Raw genomic sequence first — 22955 nt, forward strand, 5'->3', positions numbered from 1 at the left:
AGATCTATTCAAGATAGCTGACCTCTTTGGAGTGGTCTCACTGTATCACTACTGTCAAGAGATTTCAAATCCTACCTGAAGAAATACCTAATATCTCTATACAAATAAAAATCTTGGTACAGCTTGGAAGGAGACAGCAATTTGTACAGAGATTAACTTCCACATGTACTGACTTAAACTCACTACCATGCTACACTACTGACTTGGGCAAAGTCTAAGGCTCTAAGGGGAAAAAAAAAAAAAAAGTGCATCTGGTAAATCAGTGAATAATTTTATTTTTATTATTTTTTATTTCCTTACCATAGCCCACAAAATCCTAAAGCAGCCAGGAATGACTAAATAAATAAGCACTAAAAAAAACTGTCATTCTTTTAAGAACACTTGAAGAACACATCTTGTGTGTAGAGATGGAAATCCACTTAAATCATTCTGTGACTGCTAATAAACTTCTTGATAACATACTCCCTCTGAACTCCCACTGAACACAATTCTAAACTGAATCACACCGTCAAACTTCTCAGTAATGTTGTGCACAGCAGAATCCTTCAAATCTAATGAGTATTTCCATGTCATAAATAACAAGAGTCGTCTTCTGTTCACTGATCAATGAAATGAAGTAGATGGTTCATGTATCAAAATTTAAATACCACTTCTTCTGGATCACATAAAAAATTCTTGTTCAAAGAACCTCTTCTCCCATACAGATCAAACCACATGAAGTTAGAAAACAGCAAGATACGAGGTTCTGCTAGTCGGTGGAAGGCAGCAGTGAGCAGCTGAAGTGAAAAACAACATCTAGTATAGATGTATGGGCTGCAGATTTTCATTGGATAAATGGCAGAGCAGCTTAATCATACCAACATTCAGTTGAAAATGCAATATTTTTAGCTGCCCAGATGAGAGGGTATAAATGTAAAGAATACAAGACTAAACAAATTACTGAAAAGTTGCAACATTCTTTGTACCTTGATGTATTAATTCAGCTAAATATACATTGTGTGCCTGGCCCATTTCACTGTAATTTCAAACAACAAAACACAGTTTATAGAAAACATTGATAATTTAGCTACATAAAATGAATAGGTACGGTTGTATAAGAGTAATTTTCCACTGTGGTTTCATAAAATCTTTCCACAACAGCTGCCTCCTCTTACTTTTCAATGAGGATAGCAATTGCCATCCAAAAACTGTTTATAATTATTAATCATAAGATGGCACCTGTGGCATCAAACTTTCCCTATCATTATAATGAGAAATGCAAGGTGACATTTAATGTTTTATAGAAAATGGATTATTTTGCAAGTAACTAAAAATAATGGTTTGTTTTCATTGTTTTCTTGTTATCATGAGTGTTAGAATTAAAACTACTCTAAAATATTTCACTGAATTCATTCACCACCAGCCAACAGATAAAATCTAGTCTTACAGCTATTTATTGTGAAATTTTGAAAGGTATCCATGTTTTTTTTTAGAAAATGCACTTTTCTTACAGTTTAGTCTCAAGGTTGTTGTTTTGTTATTGGTGTTCTGTTGTTGTTGCTGATTGTTTGTTTTTTTTTGTATCTTAATTCTCTTCAAAAAACAAGACTCCAGTTCTTTTAATTCTTTATGGACCTTATCCTGGTTTCAGCTAGGATAGAGTTAATTTTCCTTCTTGTAGCTGGTAGGGTGGTATGTTTTGGATTAGGATAAGAGTGCTGATAACATGCTGATGTTTTAGTTGCTGCAGAGCAGTGCTTACACCAAGCCAAGGACTTTTCAGCTTCTTGCTCTGTCCTGCCAGCCGGCAGGCTGGGGTTGCAGCAGGAGCTGGGAGGGGACAGACCCAGGACAGCTGACCCAAACTTGCCAAAGGGGTATTCCATACCCTCTGACGTCATGCTACACAATATATAGGGGTGGCTAGCTGGGATGGGGGGGCAGCTGCTAAGGGATAGTCTGGGCATCAGTCAGCAGGTGGTGAGCAATTGCGTTGTGCATCACTTGTTTTGTACACATTATTATTAGTAGTATTATTATCATTATTATTATAATTATTTTCCTGTCTTAATAAACTGTCTTTATTTCAACCCACAGGCTTCACTTTCCCATTTCTCTCCCCCATCCCGGGGGGTGGGGGGTGGGGGGTGGGGGGGGGCACGGGTTGCAAATGGCTGTGTGGTGCTTAGCTGCTGGCCAGGATAAAACCACAACAGACCTTCATAAAACCACAACAGACCTTAATAATCCACCCTCATCTAGTTATTCCTGGTTTACAATAAAGTCCAGCTATAGCTGGATGTTAAATAATTCTATTTTTATTCCTTAGGATCCAAGCTATGGAATACAGGTCATATATAAAAGGCCATTCTTTTTTTTTTTCAGTTGCATTAGCCTTTGAAAACTTTCCACATTGTCTAAAATTACTGGAGCTAAAGTAAAATAAGTATCACAGATTAAAAACACTAACTGCTCTGATATGTGGGAAGCCAGAAATGTAATTTTAAGTATGCATTTCTTTCTTTACTGTTCTGGTTGAAAGGGAATATCAAATATACTGTGCAGACCACACAGTTACACCCATATATTCCAGGAATTTATGCCAAAAATGTTTTTAATTCCTTATTTCAGTAGTACTACAGTATAATTTCTTATTAGGATGTTTACTCTGTTAGAAAGCCTTAAGTGTTAAGAGCAGTACTAAAATTATAATATTAGCTCTTCAGTTTTTTAATACAGATACAGCCTGGCAAAACTTCGAATGAGGCATGCTTGGAAGTGTTGAGGATAGCTGGACAGCCCAAGGTGTGTGGCTGAACTGTAGGAAAAATTTGAGTCTGAAAAGGTAGATAAGAAACCTGAGTACTCAGAGAGGCTATGATGGGATTAAATACAAAATGCAACATAGAACACTTCTGATTGTGTTTACTGGTTTGCATGGTATGTCTCACAATCTTTTTCATATCATATATTCATGTCTGCCAACAGTTTTACTTAGCCAGTATCAATCTTGGATGAAGAGCTGTTGATGCAGCAAGAAGTTAACATCTTTTAATGTGGTGCTGGCAAGAGGAGGTCGTAACAATTTATAACCAGCTTTTACAACTGATACATCAAAATGTGTCTAATCTCAGGCATTAAAGATAGGAATACAAATACGAAGTTAACTTAAAATATTTTGCCATATCCTGCCTTTTGCATATACATGCCATTCCACAGTTGCAACTGAGCTAAGAATGTGCTTAATTTCTTCCTTTCAAACTTTAAATTCAAGAGCTTCATCTGAGAGTTATTTTCTTACCACATAAGCTGTTTACTGCACTAGTCATTTTCATCACCATTTTTTTCCTCTGCTTACATGGTATTACCATTCATGTATCAGAAGGAGGATGCATTAATACAGTCTAGGGCATGACTGCCAATCTTTGAAGTCAAGAAAAAAAAAAACACACACCAATAAATAACAAACCAAACAAAAACAAAACAAAACAACAAACAACAACAACCAAAACTACTTATAAAAAGCATACATTGTTGCTTGCTCCTTAACCAATGGAGAGATATGCAGAATCATAAATTCTGATATATCCAATTCCTGTTATCACAGTTTTACACTTCTCATTTATCTTGTTCCCATAATCTTATTTAAAATATTGTTAAAAGATTGCTCTATTGAAAAGACTAAATGTTTTAAATTTCTCAATAACACAGTAGTAGATAATTCTATAAGTCATTTGATGCACTGCACATAGGCAATATTCCTAACAGTAATTTCTGAATGGGTCTTGATCCCCATCAGATTGAGACTTTCTCTAAAACTAAATCTTATAAAGTTACCTATCATGGAATAATTCAGCTAAAATACTACATTTTGACAATATAAACTACTGAATAAAGGGTCTCATTGAAAACACCAAATAACCTTAAATATGGGCAGTGACACCTAATCTTTCCGTAATAATTAAAGAAAAAAAATATGAGAAAGAGATTGTTGTAGGATTACTGACATGACTATAGAAGCTATCCTGTGTGTAATATAAATCTTGAGCCTTGGAATGTAAAATATTCATAATGTCTTATGCCAGTGTCTTTATTTATTCTAACAGATTATTTGGGAAACTTTAAGTTTATTTTAAAGTTTTAAAAAGGAACTTTTTTTAAAATTTCACAGAATAAGAGAACGTCAGGGATTGGAAGGGACCTTGAAAGATCATCCAATCCCCCTGCTGGAGCAGGAACACCTAGATCAGGTCACACAAGAATGCCTCCAGGTGGGTTTTGAATATCTCCAGAGAAAGAGACTCCATAACCACCCTGGGCAGCCCGTTCCAGTATTCTGTCACCCTCACTGTGAAACAGTTTTCTCTCATATTTCAGCAGAACTTCCTATATTCCAGCTTGTACCCATCGCCCCTTGTCCTATCATTAGACGTCACTGAGAAGAGCCTGGCTCCATACTCCTGACACTCACCCTTTCCATATTTATAAACATTAATAAGGTCACCCCTCAGCTGTTCCTCATAAGGGAACTTATGAGGAACTCCCTTAATCATCTTTGTGGCTCTGCGCTGGACTCTCTCAAACAGTTCCCTGTCCTTCTTGAACTGAGGGGCCCAGAACCGTATTTAATACATGCAACATTAAAGCACATCTTTTACAGGGAGCCCGTACAGAGGGCACTCAGGATTTGGCACTAGGATAACATTGCAAACAATCTCCGTGTTACTACTCAGACTTACGGACTGAATCTGATAAACTTGTCAGGGAGCACATGCAAGTTTGTGTAGTATTTCACAGATCCATTCTCAATTCATTCTTCTTGTACATTTATTTTTCTTATATGCATTTTATGCAAAACTAGAAAGTATGTGCAATTAACAGAATGCCATTTGTTTTATCAAGTTATGCCACTGATTAAAGAAGGGAAAGAAGATTAAATTTTAGAACTGTAATCGCAACATAATCAAGAAAAATAAAAAATAGAAACATTAATCAAGGAAACAGGAAAATAAAGAAAATGTCCAGTTTGTTTGGATAACCTTCTGAATTTCCCAGCTTAAAAAATAACAAAATCAAATAAAAAAGGATGAGAAAACAAACAACAAGAACTTTCATCTCAACTGAGAGGTCATGCAAAGTGTTTGGTACTTTCTGAGTTTGTTTCTTTATATTAAGAGAATAAGAAAAGGACAGTATGTCAAATTAGGCTGTAGAGACCAATTTCACTAGCTAAGGAGTCAGTACGCAAGGATTCTCAACAGACAATCAAATTTTAATAATATATCTTATTGCTTTATGTGTTGCAATTCTGTTCTTGTATTCAGTTTTAACCATATTCTTTCACCCTTAAATTTTACCTGATGATTAAAAATGTCTCTTCCACAGCATCTTATTCCTCTGGGTATGGAGAATCCATCATTATGAGATAGTGTAACAACTATGAATGGACTATGGAGTTTCCATGAGACTGCAGACAATTTGCCTCTGCACTAACCCTCTCACAGGCAGGTAATACAAAGTTATCAGGTTATGGAAAAGTATGTCTCCATGGTAAGTAAGAGTGGGAAGAAACTGAGGTTACTCAAAGTTCTTCTTACATTGACTGCTGTGAATGATCATCTCTGCCACCATGGTAGAATGTCAGTGCATGCAATGATTTAACAACTACTTAAAGCAGTCTTTCATTTTTCATTTAATTCATCATTACCTAACACAAAGGGGTCAACATACAAGTACACACATAGATTATTCACAGTGTAACAGGTGCTAAAACCTGTCTAGTCTGACCCTTGCATAAAACAAATTGGAATCAGATACCTCTATCTTTATGAAATAAATTATAGAAAAACAACAACAAAAACATAACCACTGCCTTGCCTTGTTTTCCCTTTCCTTTCCTTCTTCTTTTTCTCTCTCCCTTTTCCCCTCTTTCTCTGTTTCTTTTCCTTCTTTTATTTATTTCTTTCTGTTCTTGAAGATACTGTGAGTTGGAAGCTGAAGGCCAGAAAAAGAAAAGATTTCTGTAACCACAAAAATAATTCTTTTCATGCTAAGACCTTTTATTGATACATCAAAGTAATTTTAAGCACACTACAGCTTGATACTACAGGCCTGAGAAAGATCAAAGACTACCAGAAACTAAAACAACTTCAAGACAGTAAAAACAAACAGTGAATTAAAAATGGAAGTTGTATTAAAGGAGGAAAAAACTGGAAACAAATCAATGTTCTGCAATGAGCATCAGTGTTACTTCAGTCCTCGCGGAAGTTTTGCTAACTTAACAACAGTGCAGTTCAGTTTGTCTCACAACAGGAATAATTTTCTTAGTAGAAGACCTAGGTATCTTGTGGTATGAAAGAAAGGAAAGGAAAAAGGAAAAAAGGAAGATTTTCCACCTTTCTGATGTTAAATGGAGCTCTTGCAAATGCTTGTTTTTTATTATTTATTTATTTTTCTGTTGTTTTTGATTGGTTGTTTTTCCAGGTAGAGCTGTTCTTCAGGAAGATTATGTCTTGGGATTTCAGGTCTGACAATGCTATGTGCTTTCTAAAAGGCACCAGCAGGCAACAGGTTATACTGCATTATATATATATATATATATTAAAGAAAATATACGCTAATTCAATTTCAAATTTTTCCCATTTAGAAGAAGAGATTTGAAAGAAACAGCTCAGACCTCAAAGCTACACCTAATCATTTAGAAAAAAAATCCCCTTTGTCTTCATAATATTTTTTTTCACAGCTGCTATATAAAAAAATCTAATTTTGATGTCCGTTGCTTCAGTAAAAATCATTCAATAGCAGCTCTATGATCCTTAAAAGACTTTTCCTGAGATATGCTTAAGTCATGACTTTCACTGTTGAATGTCTGCACTGCAAGGTGTTAGAAAAAGAACAAAAAAAGTGTGACTTGCAGAGATTCCCTATATACTTCAAAGCCTTATATGCTAAAAAAGCAGCTATGTAACCACTACCACTCTTTGAGATTATGAGCCCACAAATCAATAAAGTAAACCACTGGCAGAGATCTCTGATTTAAGGAATCAGTTGAATGAAAAAACACTGGAGAGCTGTGCAGCGTGGAAGAGACTGAAAGTGCATTTTTCATATCTGTCATATTGTATAATACTGTGCCAGGCTGGAATAGAAAACGGCATATTTCAGTCAGAGAGGCAGGGCTTATTGTTCCGATTGTAATATCACAGGATATTGTTATGTTACTTTGATTATTCAGTATGCATCGTGCTGTCTAAATCTGTCAGACTGCTAAATTCTCTAATACAGCACTGCCCTGCATGACAGATGTGCCCTTAGTCACACTAAACCTTTACTACTCATCATCATTACCTCCCAGGGGAGATAAAAGTCATATTCTCAAAGAATTTAAACAAATAAAAAAATACTAAATAGTTCACATACAGACAATTTCTCTTATATGCCTTTCTCAAAACATCATGATTTTAAATTACAAATGCTCTGATGAACCGCTTGTATTCATAAGCAAGATTCCAAAATACAAGGGTGATTCTTTAATCCTTCTTCAGAATATATATATTTGTCTTCTTCAAGCATGTCCAAATGTACTATTCTGGCTCACCAAGCTTTTTGGAAGGAATGCTTATATTTGGTTTTAGTAAAAGAATACAGTGAATTACATATTATTACAATATAATATATACATATATATTATTTTCAGTAATTTGCAGGTAAGAAGATTGAAATGACTTCACAATAATCCAAGAATATAAAGTGTACTGAATGGGGTCTGTCCTATCTAGGGTTGTGCATATTTGTCTTGCCATTCTAAATTAACTATTTTTGATAAATGATGCTTCCACTGAAAACTGACTCATTCCTATTTAATCACTGATTCAGTCTCAATTTACATGGACATATCCCTATATCCTTCATGGGGTCAAATTCAATTCAGTAACAACCCTCTCTGAAACAAAGCCTAAAAAAGTGGAAAAAAGCTGTTAATAGTGCTGTTTTTAGATTCTGCATTCACATGTAAATGTAAAATTATCTTGTTCTTGGAAGTAAAGCTACCATAAATGTTAATCTTCCTTTTTTCTTGGCAAGTAATACTGGATTTCACAGTAGCCCCACTGATTTCCTTTACAGCTCCTGGGACTAGGTTAGTTCTTTCTTACTCTCACTTATTAGTGCTTCCTCAGATCACACATTTTAGCAATTCAAATATAATTTTTAATAACAATTCACAGATCAACAATGAGAGTAAAGAATTTTAAATTGTTGGGTTTTGGCAGCTGTATAGATACTCATTAAATAAAGGCCACTACACCATGATGTTAAGACAAACCAGATTCTGCTGAATATCTATTTTCCTGGATTTAATAAAGAAAAACTATTTTAAATAAACAACATACTAGGACACAAACAAAGATAAACGTCTACAACTTCCTCGTAAGGGGGTGTCGAGAGGCAGGAGACCTTTTCTCCATTAACACTAGTGACAGGACCCGCGGGAACAGGGTTAAGCTGAGGCAGGGGAAATTTAGTCTGGACGTCAGGAGGGGGTTCTTCACAGAGAGGGTGGTTGCACACTGGAACAGGCTCCCCAGGGAAGTGGTCACTGCACCGAGCCTGTCTGAATTTAAGAAGAGATTGGACTGTGAACTTAGGCACATGGTCTGAACTTTTGGGTAGACCTGTGCGGTGTCAAGAGTTGGACTTGATGATCCTTAAGGGTCCCTTCCAACTCAGGATATTCTATGATTCTATGATTCTATGAAATGTAAACTACTGAACATTAAAAACAAAAAACAAACAAACAAAAAAACTAGAAAACTTTATCTTTTGCATAAGATAAAGAAACTTCTCTAGAAAGTTTATTAGGTCTAGAAGGGTAAGTGAAAAATCTGTACATTTTCTACATTGTCTGGAGTATGCTTTGGATTTCAGCAGTCCCTCAAGTAAAACCTTCACGCAAATCTTTGAAACTGGAAAGTTTTTTCCCCTAGCTACATAGAAGTCAGATAATCTGAAGGCAACACGAACCCAATGAAATCTATAACTTCTATATTAATGTCAGGAGTTGATTGTTTTTCACGCAGCCAGTGAGAAGAATCAATGCAGAAATAGACTATTTTGAGCTATGAGGCAGAGTAAGCTGTTTCCTCAGACTTTATTCTTGAGTGACTTCCCAAATAAGTAAGTAAAGTCAATGATATTGATTTGTAAAAATTTCATTTTGAACTACTCTATCCTAGAAATACAAATGTCCAGAAGAAATCAGTGGGCATCTGCAGCATCTCTACTGTACGTTCACCTGTTGAAAACTCAGGACAGTGGGTTGCTTTACTAAAAATAATCAGGGACTTAAAAAAAACACCCTCTGAGTCACTTATATCTGAGCAGTGACACCTGCTAGATATACATTTCTACAGCTGTAACTCTCTCCTCTCCTTTCCACCTTAGACAAGCTAAATACAATAACAATGTTAAGGAAACAACTGCGGTAGCTTCTAGCTTTTGCTGAAAAGCCGCAGCAACCAAGTGATGAGGTCTGTGCTCTACCAGTCTGCTAGCAGCTGGAGGAGAAGGGCTGCCAGCACCAGCTGTTTGGTGCATCAGCCTGGTTGGTCTGTCACTGTGTTGGTGCCAGTGGAGCTCTGCTTCACTTGCTGTGAGTTTGCCAGGACTTTTGCCCTGAATATCATTATGTCTTTGCTCATCTGTAACAGGATAGAATTAATGACAAACGCTTCAGTAAGGTTCCCTGGAACTTCCTAAAGAGATCTTGTGTATATTGGCCTTGTCACATTCAGTGGAGAAAGTTACTAATGGCTAGTTTCACCTTCCGCATAAACCTGCATACATCTGCATATTCAGACTTTTATTTCAAATCCTTGTAAGAGGTCTCCCTTACTGTAAAATACTTAAATCTTCTTTTTAATTTTTATTTTCTATACAAAGGGTGAATTATCATTCATCCTCAAAAAAATATCTTCAACATATGTTTTCTATCCTTTGATTATTGTTCCTTTCCTATTGTAATACCTAAAATTTCTTTCCTTTTTTTTTTTTTTTTTTTTTTTTTTTTTTTAAATAACAGAAACAATCTAAGTGGGATTAGGAAATATATCTTCATATCATCATAAAAATAAAACTTCTGTCTTTCCTTTCACCTGATTTTTTTTTGCTTAACTCCTTAGAAATATGTTCCAAAATTAAAGTTTCCTTCTGTCTGTGAGTCAGTATAAGACTGCTGAATAAGATGGTGGGGACCATCACCACTAAAACAGACACACTGAACTTTTTCTTACCGTAATTTTGCTTCAAAATATCTCTTACAATATACTTCTCTTGCACCTGCCTTGAAGTATAGTAGGAATATCTCAAAATACTACTTTCAGTAGAAAAGTTCACCAAAACAATTTATATCCCAAGATTTTATTAGAGACACCGAAGAGAAGGTAACAGCTTTGTGGCTAGTAAATTGCACCATTGATTTGAACTTGGATAATGAGCACTTCCTGTACATATACAGGTAAGCACAAATACACAAACTCATTTGCAAAAGTTTCTGCTGCATCTAAATTTGGAATATTTGGCCATTGTACTGGAATACTATTTAAATGCCCCATGGTGACATGGTGACATAGCATGCACAGGGAGTTGAAATATACACATTTGCTACACTGATAATAAATTAAAAATAAATTTATTTTATTCACGATAAAAATGGTTTAAAACTTACTTTTACAAGCATTTAGTGGTTTTTTTTTTTTGTTGTTGTTTTTTTTTTTTTTTTTTTTCTTTAACATGCAATGAACAGCATGGCCAATTTTTAAAGAAGGTACCAGTTTTTATTTGTAACTGAATAATTTTAAATAGGTTTTGCTTTCTTCCATTTTTTATGTCATCCCACAATTAGTAAAGAAAATGACATTTCTAAAGAAAACTAATTATATATTCTGTGCCTGTCTACATCAAAAAGACAAATAATTTAATACATGCATACTTTTGCATTTTCTTCCCACTTTGTGTTGGCTGCTATTTTTTGGTGGTTATCATTCTATCAGAATTATAGGGTTGCAAACATGTAACTACTGATACATATGACAGCAAAATAATAAAATAGCTCTGATATGGAGAGTGTCAAAGAGAAAGGTAAAATGGAAAGAAGTTTTAAAAAGTTTTTCTGTTACTTTTCAGAGAAACATATTTTGGAAGAGAAATGGCAAATGCATTTTTAAGAGACTGGAATAACAACAACAACAAAAAAGCTGCACTAAGAGGTGCCTGGGAGACACAAGCAGTGAGAGCTCTTTCAGTCTACAAGCCACTCTAACAGAGCCAAACTACTCTGCTGAAGCACACACACCTTAACAGATACCAGGTATTCAAAAGAAAGCAAATTTTTGATTACCTTAATCAGAACCTGAATACATCCTGCGGCTTTTGATGACTTAAAGTACCAGAAGCTCATCACACAACTCCCGCTTGACTCTTTCAGTCTGGAACTCTTCACATGGGCTTTTTCATCTTTTAGCCCTATTGCAGTGGCCTCAAGATATAGGAATTTTCCTGAAATGAAATTACGTATTCCTGAAAAATTGTTTTTGACATTCAAATTAGATTCCATGACCAAAATTCAGCAATACAAATGCAGAGATATGAAACATGGTTCCCAAATGCATCCTGTGCTAGTGAACCTCTACCTAGGTTAAAGAATTACCTGATAATTTTCCTTGTATACTTGTTATATCAGGAATAAGCTGGGAACAGAGAATAATTCCATGTTTCCCAGATACCTTGGTCATATCTCCTTGTTCAACAACACTAGTTGCTATTTTGACAGTATATAATGCCCACACAGTGATAAATTTCATGATTAATTTTTTCTGAAAGATAACCTTCAAAATATCAAGTCAAGCCATAGAAAAAAAACACATATAAATCATTAGGTATCCCTAAGGATTCCCATTACTTTTGGCCAGCTGTACTCATTATTGTATGAACATTAAATCAAATTTAAATTATTTACTCAGAGGAAGTTGCAAAGACAAATGCCTACAGTTAATATATTCTGAAACTGATATGCTCCCTGAGTTTCCCATTCTTATTTTAATCAGAAGTATAATAAGTTCTGCAGGTTTCTGTTTTTTTTTTTTTTTTTTTTTTTTTCCTTTGTGCAAGCAACGAACTTATAGTTCACATAACATAAGCATTGTATAAACAGCACACTGACAAATTATAACTGCACATCAATTGAATTTTGTATATGAATTAGAGATAAAAGCCCCATGGAGTAAAAAACATTCATTCTAACTTTGACACTTCTCTAGCTCACTTATGGCTATAGATGTTTGCCATAATATTAGGGGGTGAGAACATTGCTTCATCCCTGAGGCCAAGCATAGTCTTAACAAATGTAGTGACATTTTTGAGATAAATATTTTATTTTAAAATATATGTAGAAAACACAAATGAAAATTTCTTTTTTTTCCACATCTGCTGTTTTGTGTGTTAAAAAAAGCCATGTAAATAAACACCATGAGATATCAAAAGCACACCATAACATGGTGTTGATGTTTGCTAGGAAGCTTTGGCTAGGATGGATTGAGTGCCTCACATGTTGATGTTTATATTAACACCTATTTCATACTAGGAAAATGATTTCTGTTTGGAGGGAAACACACAAACAAATAAAAACCTACCAGTCTTCCTTGGAAGGAAACTTGACTGAGTGAGGGGCACACTCGAGATGTAGTATGCTCTGCCTGCCAACTGGTCATGGCTAGCCAAGCTTGGCTAGGAAGTAATTGAAAGTCACTTAATTCCAATGAGAGTGGGATAATTCTAATTCTAACCAAATTCTCAACAATTTGATGTTGATAAGCGAGGCACTAATTAGGGGAGCCAGAAATAAGCAATTGCTAGGTGCAAGCTCAAGAACTGTGGTTTTGGAAGTAAGGGTTGAAATCCCTCTTTCTTTGTACGAGGACCAGAAGGATCCCTGAATAACACAGTCTCTATCCCATAAGAGAAAATTTTAACAATTGAACTGAATTTTGTTTTGGTTCTCTCATGATGAACGCACTTATTAAGAGCTATCAGTTCTAACGATACAGCCATCACCTTTAAACTTTTGGCTACAGTAAAATTGTCAAAAGTGAAACGAATTCTGCCTCAGCGTGACATTATTGCAGTTTTTTAGTACTTAAAGGTGGCTTGTAAAAAAATGGAGAGCAACTTTTTGCTCAGGCAGACAATGACAAGGGGAAATGGTTTTAAACTAAAAGAGGGGAGCTTTAGATTAGAGGTTAGAAGGAAATTCTTTACTCAGAGGGTGGTGAGGCTCTGAAACAGGTTGCCCAGAGATGTGGATTCCCCATCCCTGGAAGTGTTCAAGGCCAGGTTGGATGGTGCCCTGGGCAACCTGACCTACTGCGTGGCATCCCTGCCCATGGCAAGGGGATTGGAATTAGATGATCCTTAAGTTCCCTTCCAATCCAAGCCATTCTATGATATGATTCTATGATATTTGAAAGCATGATATCAAGACTAAAAAACATTTTATTCATTTTTTAAAGCCAATTCAGTATATACAACACAGACATGCATAAATCTGTGTTGTACCAGAACCAGATATTTTTAAAGATAAATGAAAGATAGTCCCTACATATCCTTGGTTTTATTTAATTTTGTCCTACACATACATCCTACACCTTCACCTGCTGTGGCATATTTCGTATTAAGATCAGGTCTGAGCTCAGCTTCAGTAAAAACTTTGCCTGGGCTATGGGAACTTCAAAGACAAAGGAAGAAGGCATGGAGCCTGCAGCAAGAATGAGAAGAGGCTGCTTTGCCAGAACAAGTCAAGGAGCTGCACTGTTGCCTATAAGGGAGATATGTTTGTTTAAATGTATTTTCTTTAAATTATCCCAAATTGAACTATAAATAGTCATTGTCAGTAACTTCAAAATTTCAGATAATTTCTTAACTCCTAAATAGCCATTTTCCATCTCTTATCAGGTCACACTAGATATGACTAAGGAGAATAAATAAAGATTTTCCTAAGGTAAAAAAGCATTCACAGGTATTCTCTTTAATTAATTCTCAGGGAGAAATTAAAATGTATTATTACCTTTTAAAAATCACCTCTATAAGTAATTTTGTTGCCACTCAGAAGTACTAATAACCAGTATGCAAGATATTGTATACCAGTTTGTTTGTTTGTTTGCTTGCTTTCCTCATGTTCAGAACAGCATTACACACTCTGACATGAACTGGAGCTTCCTGGAAATGAGCTCAGACTCTGGAGGAGTGGGACCCAGTGGATCTCAGATCTGAGCTAGTGCACAGATCTTTGCAGGCTGCACCCAGATCAAATGCCTCTCTAAAAAAATTATCTTGGTGTACTCATACAGAAATAGTTAAAGGCGAAACAATTAAGAATCTTTTTTTTTCCTAACTTAAAATTATTTTACAACAGTAATTAATATTTGGATACTGTTACACATGCCATTTATTAAAAATGACACCCTAATTAGACATGTAGAACCCCCCTGTTGCCTCTGAAGGGAGGTATGAGAAGATCCACAAAAACAATTACATCTCGTTTATGAACTGACAACATACCAGTTCTATTTCCAAGCGTGTGGTCCCTGGGAGGTCTTAGACTTTGAGGTGAGCCGACCCCCAGCACCCAGTCAAAATTGTCTGCCAGGGAATTTTGCCAGCCACAGCTGCCGTTCTCAAAGGTGCAGGAAGTGCCGCATTCACTCTCATCTGTATTATCCCCACAGTTGTCTTCAAAATCGCAGCTTTGTTCTGGTCTGTAACACTTGCCGTTCTGACATTGCCAATAGCCATGTGAGCAGGAGCCTGAAAGGAGAAGAATGGGGGTATCCTGGTGAATCACACTGCCATGCATTCCAGCAAGGTTACTGGAAGGTTACATCACAGAGAGTTTGATATTTAGGAGGAGGAGGGTGGTCCAGGGCAGTTTTATTAAAAGCCTTTGGTTCCCCTGAAGTGCCAATCCATTATCAGTTTATTTCTTTTGTATTTTGTCAAGAGATTGCCTAAATAAATGACTGTTTTCCTTGTAAAGCCTTTGAGGGCAAGTTCCAGCCAGGCATTCCTTCACTAACAAAGCTTTCTAGTCTGACTTAATTGCTGACATTCTCCTTTCATGTGGTGTAGGATTAAACCATTCTATTTTAGCTGCAAAGTTGAGCTTAGTTTAGCAGCCCCAATTTGGAAGAAAAAGCTTTTATATTTTAACTACAGAGGTTTGCCTTTTAATGCATTTTTCTTTTGCAAACGAGTTCAATGGGGTGATGTTGTCCTTTTTGTGCAGTAGTCCTGGCATTATTTAAGGATAATTCTGCTATTGTACAGCTTCAACACTGGAGGACTAATTTCACAGGATCCATTTCCAAGCTTTAAGTTTTCATTTCAGATCAGTTTCCGCAGGTCTGTGGATAAAAAGCAGCACCTACAGTATATTCTCTAACCAGGAAGGGAGACAAACACAAAATTCTGAAAAGGACTCCCCATTCTCATTTTCCATTGTGCTCTGACACAAATAAATGCACAAGCAGAATTTGATTTACAAATAGAACTGACACTATATTAGCTCACAGACATTAAATGATAATATGCACATATATGAAAGTGCAGGCAGAATTTGAATTAACTGATGGTAAAAAATCATACAGGGTTAAAAATATATTTCCAGTACCACTATCTTAATATAAAGGAGGATCTGATAGACCTAAATAAAATTCAGCTGCAGCTGGGTTTTATTGTGAGTCCAAAGCAACAGGTTTATTAACAAAAAGAAAATAAGAGATGGTGTATTCAGCTGGAGTGTTGGCAACCTTTGTCTCTAAAGACTCTCTTTAGGCCAGAGTGTAAATTGCAAATGACTCAAACTAAGTGAAAGAGAATTGTCAACTGAGAATTGTCACACCCCTTTGCTGCATGCATTGGGTAAGTTAAAAACAAGACTTGAATCACCACATGTACAAACAAGGATTAGACACTTTTTTAAATAAATAAAAAAATCCTCCTAATAGACGTGCTTTAAAAAATAAAAATGACTTTTAACAGTTGCTCAAAGAAGGAAGAAAAAATCCTTAACAGAGGGGTGGAAGCCAGAATAAAGCTCTGATATGTACTTAGAAGAGTGAAGAAGATTAGGCAAGGGTTTCCGCAGCTGGAGACAAGGAAAATGGGTAGGCTCTGAGTAGAAGAAAAAGACCTGTATGAAGTTCATTGTTACAAGTTTATGGAAGCATCAATGTGGTTTTTATTAAACAAAATGTATGAAAACAATCCTACCCAAAAGAATGCATTCATCATATCAATACATAAGTCAAGGTTTAGTTATTGTAACTTGCAAAACAGTTGAAGTACATCAGAAACCTATACCCTTTAACAATCTGTAGTATTAAATGCAAACTGCAGATAAAAACTATTAGGAGAGATATCTGGCAATCACCTCCATTCAGCTTATATTCCTTTGGAAGGCAGTGTATACCACAAACTTTTTGAGGGAAGCAATCTTCAGAATTTCAGTTATGTGTGTTGTTCCCCAAAGAATGATATAAATTTGTTATTAAATCTCTGCCTAACTTAGATGGCATCAATTTTTAGGATGGCATCAATTTTTAGGAGCTAGATATTATAATCTCTAATTTTTTTTTTTTTTTTTTTTTTTTTTTTATGTAATTGCCCTAAGAATTTAAACTTTTAAATTTATTTTCTTCAAACAAGGAATTTAAATTTTAGGATGCGGTCCATGCTTGGAAACCCTTTACCTTGTTCTTCATCATGATCAATAATTGCAATACCTATAGCATTTTAAGGTCCCTTTGCTTCCAATTTCATGTTGAAAATAAAGTGGTGTTGAAAAGTGGAACTCTTTGTTATTTGAGGCAAAAGAAAAATCTATCTTGAATCCTGGCATGAATGACTCTATTCAAGCATGTGTAATGAATGATATTACACTGTCTAACTGAGTCTGTAACGTGACTTGTTTCTGGATGTACTTCCACAGTATGTTTGTATGTTTTCTGTTTAAATGTCATATTTCATAACTGGGCAGGGAACAACTGTAAGAAAAGTTTTTTGGAGATCTCTTCCTTTCCTCTCTACTTTTATTCTCAACCCAATGAATGTAAACATTATATAGGTTATTGTGGGTGAAATAGAGAAAATTAATTGAAAGGGACTTCTACCTAGTAAGGCTCAGTAACTTCTTCATCTGAACAGTGTTTCTTAAAAATTATTAGCATGTAGGTTTTTTCCCCTATGTACTAATTACATCGACACACTAGACTGTAATGGACTCAAAGGATCTCTTAGTGTCTTTCAGATCAATAATCTCCATATTGAGAATTTATACAAAAGAGGAGAACTGCTGCATTGGTCAATAATCCCCTTGTTTAAATGACTTGAGCAAAATTAATAGATAGAACATCTATATTTTAAAATACATAATTAGGGCAATCAATAATAACCTTTAATTATAAAGGTGCTTCTCTTAGATTTTGAGAAAAAATTGTTCCTGCAAACATCAAGAGAGAAAATAATCCTACTAGCAGAAATAGAGTATGGCTAATCTTCTAAATCAATGAACTTTAAAAGATTTAGAATAGTAATAAAGATAACATGGTATTTACATTGTAGCATTGAAGCAGAACAGCAATAAATTATGGAAAATACATTTATATTAAGAAACAGCATCAGCATGTCTTATTCATGTAAATTTCTAAATCTAGCAAGAATGGTTTGTTTCCTTAAAGAAGTAATTCCAGAGGGGGAAAAAAATATTCTGTAATCTTTGAAACCATATGTTGTGCCATAACAGGACTTTTATATGAGCTGGATAATTTTTATATCAGTCTATGTCATTAGTACAAACTTCACTACTTTTTCAGGTTGTGTCTGAGCTGCGTTCTGCATTGTCCTCAGCATGATACTAGCATGTTTAATGATTATTCCAGTGCTAGTAGGGTGGATTAAGTCTCATATACATGTATATATATAGTATAGTGTGTATATATATATATATAGTATATATATGTATACTTTCCTAGGAAAGTTGATGTCTATGGATAATGTGAACAGGAATACAGCAATTCTTATATACAATATACAATATTCCCTTTCCAAATCCAAGCAGAAATATACAACCTATCTTGTTGAAGAAAGACAAAGAAACACAGACAAAAAAGCAATCCACATGTACTTTAAGCAAAAGCTTTTTTCCAGAAAAAAATAGTATCATCATCATCATATGCGTTTACTACCTTAAGAAAAATTAAATACTGATCTTAAAAGCTTAAATCACTTACTTGAGTCAACTGCTAGAAAATAAAATGAAATAAAATGAAATGAAATTTAGGTTTGCAATATATTAAGCCTAAATACTCCCAGCTTGAACTCCTTAGCAAGAACACAAGCAGAAGAAACGTTGCTTATATACAAAATCCAAAATACTTAAAATATGTTCAATAATTTAAAATATTTTGAGACTTTAAACTATTTAAATGTTTTGCTTTTGCATATGCATTCTTGTATCAAAAGGCTTAAACTCATTCTGCGCCTCCAGCTCTCCACCATAGAAGTCAGACAAACAAACCCTGTGCTCTGTGCTCATGTGAGAATATCTTGGTTCAGCAGCTCTGTGATGAAGCCAGTAAAGTTGGCTTCTGAAGGTCTCCAGGCTTGACTTGAACTTGAATCACGCACTTTAGAAGTACAGCTCACCTAAACTATGCTTTATAACTGTACATTGAAACCTTGCCCGGACAGCTAAATGTTACAGTGTTTGGATCAAAGCCAGGAGTGATACATAGCTGATGACATTTCTGACTTAGAGACCAATGTGGTTTAGTTATAACCTCTGGTTTAAAGATCTAATTGCTATTTGCTTGCTAAAGGGTTGTTGCCCAAAGCATATGGTGTAAGGGCATTGACCTGAAATGCATTGATAAATCTGTTTTGTACAATTTGCCAGAGATGCTGGACTGTGCTCAGTAAAAGTGACAGGTGGAAAATGCTTCCCTCAAATTCTACGCAAAGCCTGGCCTACCAGCTCTCATTTACAATTACATCCCTGTCTCTTGAGGCCAGAGGATGTTCTTTTGTAGGGATCAGACCTAGCTGAGACAAAGTGACAGACATGGAGTCCCAGGGTCTGAGCACCCCTGGTTCCTCAGCTAGAAGGAGCAGAATAGACTACTTTTAGGAACCCTTTCTCTAGTAAATAACAAAAAAGACATAGTTTAACCAGTAAAGTACAAAATAGTCACTGACTGTTAAGTGTCCTCAAGATTATATTGAGACTTCAGAAGTCTCTTCCAGGAACTGTTTTTTTGTTTGTTTGTTTGTTTGTTTTTTAGAAGTTAGACACAATGAGGTGGTTCAGAAAAGTCTTTAAATTGGCATAAGACTGTCTAGTGTTCAAAGGGGAAGATACTGAATGATGTATATGTATTATTAGTTTGGGATTATTCCCATTTACAAATATCAATCTAATCACTTTAATCAGTGTTAATATTCAACAATATAAACATGTAGAATACAAAGGAATCCTCAAAGAAATATCCTTAGTGATGTACAAGTGGATGTACAGAACTGCAGTAAATATAATTTGGTGAGAACCGTATAATCAATTGTACAGAACTGCAGCAAATATAATTTGGGGAGAAATCCTATGAACAATTGCAGAATTTAAAACCAGCTCTATATAAACTCTTCAGCAATACTTGAGTAAGAGTCAGATGTAGGCTAAACTAAAAAAGTCCAAAACTGATTAAACTGAATCTCATGGCACCTATAAATCCTAAATCTCTCATTGCTCAGAAGGAATAAATTTTGGGATTACTGCATTCACCAGATGATATTACAGAACTTTCTATCTGTCTCACACAGAATGCTATACTGAGCTAAAGAGAACAAGATGATTAAAAGATTTTATTGATGCCTTGACCAGGTTTCCACACACCTTTGAGCTTCCACTAGAAAGGCCAATAAAAAATGAAAAATGCGTTATGCTTTGCGGAAGGGAAAGATACCAACCAACTCTAATCACTCAGTATCTCAAAGAAACACGTATCTTCTAATATGGTCATCTTTTCCCTTTCCTCTGTGTAACAGTCATGTTTGTTGTTAGATAATGAAAGTGAAGAGGATGAAAATTATACTTATGAAGTTAGCGTAAGTAGTCTGAGGTGAGATTCTGCAAGTAAAGGTTGTATTAGGAACCTGTATATTCCAAATGTCACTGGTACTGTTAACATCTCCTAATGTGATTAAGTAGTTCTGCTCCTTACGTTTCTCCAGAACAATATATTTTATCATTAAAACCATTAAAACAAAAGCAATTTTTATTGATTATCCTCATTTATATCTTCCAACCAAGCACAATGATTTATTTCCCTGAGCAATGATAGCTCTATTAATTGTACCTCAATTCAGAATGCATTCATCTGTAGCGGCACTTTTTGAGGCACACAAGCTTAACAAGAGATTGAACAAAGAAAGAACAGAAAAGTTTAAGATCGGAAAGAGAACCCTCATGAAATTCTACTTCATGGGAAACTGAGTCTTAAAAGAAATCACTCAAATCACTCAAATCACAAAGTCCAGTTTGGTGTTATGAAAGGTAACAATCTCAAGCAATTCCTCTTCCTTCAATATAACTAGTAAATTTCTCCATTGTCGCTACCAGAACACTATTTTTTGGTCTTTATATAAGGAACATTTTTAGCATCTAGCCTAAATTTACATATGATCAGTTCAGATGCACTCATTCCTTTGCAAGCTCTGCCATTCAGCTGTTCTCTGCTGAGAAAGGAAGGTAAGGGAAACAAACAAAAAAGTATAAATAGATCTGAAAATTAATAACCAGTAATCACAAAACTCATATTTATCTGACACAAACTTTCACCTGCAAGTCCCACAGAAGCTAAATACTTTCTTAAAATATTCTTTTGAAGCCTAGCCAACAGTAGCCAACTTCAAAATATGGACGAATTCTAAGCTATGGTTGTGACGAAATCATTAGAATCATGTGGCATTCTAATTTATGATGAATTAGGTCTCATTAGTTCAAAGTTAAGAAACCAAATTCAAGATTCTTTTTGCATCCAAAATATATCTCTGAATCTTTCCAAGTCGACAAATCAGTAGATGATGCTTTGTATGCACCGTACAGAACTACAACACTAGATACTAATTTGATAACCAAGCTCTCAAATTAGCATTTCTAATTCATAGAAATTGTTATCTCCACTAAGGTTCCAATCCTCTCTCAGAATTCAGGAGGTCAGTCTTGGGTTGTTCCTCAAGGACAAAAGGCAAGAATTATGCTCTCCCTTGGTTAAAGCAGCCTTACTACTTTAACTTCATGACTGAAATAGATTTTTGACCGATGTATATCATCTACCTGGAAGTTATTCTCTTTGGAAATTGCATTTGGATACATCTGAATGGCTCCTAAAAGTCACTATACAGAATCATGTAAGAATCTTTCACAGAAATTGATTCCAGAGGGAGTAAATTGTCTGATGTACATGAATCCATCTCTGGCCCTGCCTGGCACAGAACAGCAATATCTCTGGTACAGAAGGGATCTTTTCCTCTTTGTATAAGGAGGGAGACAAAATGTTCACTTAAGATAGCACAGATAGGACTACTCTTAAGAAAAAAAAAATGCATTGACATTCTGGGTCTCATTCACTGAAATTGATGGAAACTTTTTCTTAATGCAACACCTTGTCATACTAAATCATCCGCATGTTCATCACATAAAATAGATTGCTTTGTTTTTTGTAGAAAAACATTTCTCAAGTCAGCTTTTATCAGTCTAATAAAATAATTTGTGATATCACATCTTTTAATGCTTTTTCATTCTCTATCCAGTTACACAAAGTGCTCTGTATGACACTGAACAAAATATGTGTTTATAAACTATATTGCTCAACAAGTGTAAACACACATTCAACCAGTGAAAAGGTCTGAAATGAAAAACAATAAAAATAAAGCAGTAGAGTTAACTTTAAATTTATTGGATGACAACAAGTTTTTCATGCAACCCTGCACAATCACAAATACCTCCTTAAAAACATGTAATAAGTGGAGAATGGGAAAATATCATATTGTACACATCTGCAAAGAGCGCTATTACGAGAAAGGTATTTGGCTGTTGTGCTATCAGCAGGCCTTGTAATTTAATTTGGCTACATAGAATAACATTTACTACAAATACCCTGGAAACCTTTCTGTCAAATTGACTAGTGGTGTTCCCCAGGGGTTGGTGCTGGGTCTGGTCTCATTCAACATCTTCATCAATGGCCTTGATGAGGGAATAGTGTCTGCCCTCAGCAAGTATGCCAATGGCACAAAGCTGGGAGGAGTGGCTGACACACCAGAAGGCTGTGCTGCCATTCAGCGAGACCTGGACCAGCTGGAGAGATGGGAAGGAAGAAACCAAATGAGGTTTAGTAAGAGCAAGTGTAGAGTCCTGCACCTGGGAAGGAACAACCACATATACCAGTACAGGCTGGGGGATGACCTGCTGGAGAGGAGCTCTGAGGAGAAGGACCTGAGGGTCCTGGTGGACGACAGGTTGACCATGAGCCAGCACTGTGCCCTTGTGGCCAAGAGGGCCAATGGGATCCTGGCATGCATTAAAAGGAGCAAGGCCAGCAGGTCAAGGGAGGTGAACCTCTCCCTCTACTCTGCCCTGGTCAGGCCTCATCTGGAGTCCTGTGTCCAGTTCCTGGCTCCCTGGTACCAAAAAGACAGGGATCTCCTGGAAAGAGTCCAGCGGAAGGCCACAATGATGATACAGGACCTGAAACATCTTCCTTATGAGGAATGGCTGAGAGACCTGTGTCTGTTCAGCCTGGAGAAAAGAAGACTGAGAGGGGATCTCATCAATGTGTATAAATACCTGAGGTGTGGGAGACAGAGGGATATGGCCA

General features: G+C 35.7%; 1 protein-coding gene across 2 annotated transcripts in view; it reads right to left on the reverse strand.

Moving 5' to 3' along the window:
* The window catches only part of MALRD1 (MAM and LDL receptor class A domain containing 1), a 264634-nt gene that overhangs the window by 119761 nt on the left and 121918 nt on the right, over nt 1-22955 (reverse strand). For both annotated transcript variants that reach the window (XM_084510831.1, XM_084510832.1), the window contains 2 exons: nt 14590-14835; nt 11375-11532 (listed from right to left, as the gene is read on the reverse strand). In XM_084510831.1, coding sequence (XP_084366957.1) covers nt 11375-11532; nt 14590-14835 — 404 coding nt within the window. The remainder of the gene's footprint in view (nt 1-11374; nt 11533-14589; nt 14836-22955) is intronic.

The sequence above is a fragment of the Aythya ferina genome, assembly GCF_964211825.1.
Source record: "Aythya ferina genome assembly, chromosome: 2".
Lineage (NCBI taxonomy): Eukaryota > Metazoa > Chordata > Aves > Anseriformes > Anatidae > Aythya > Aythya ferina.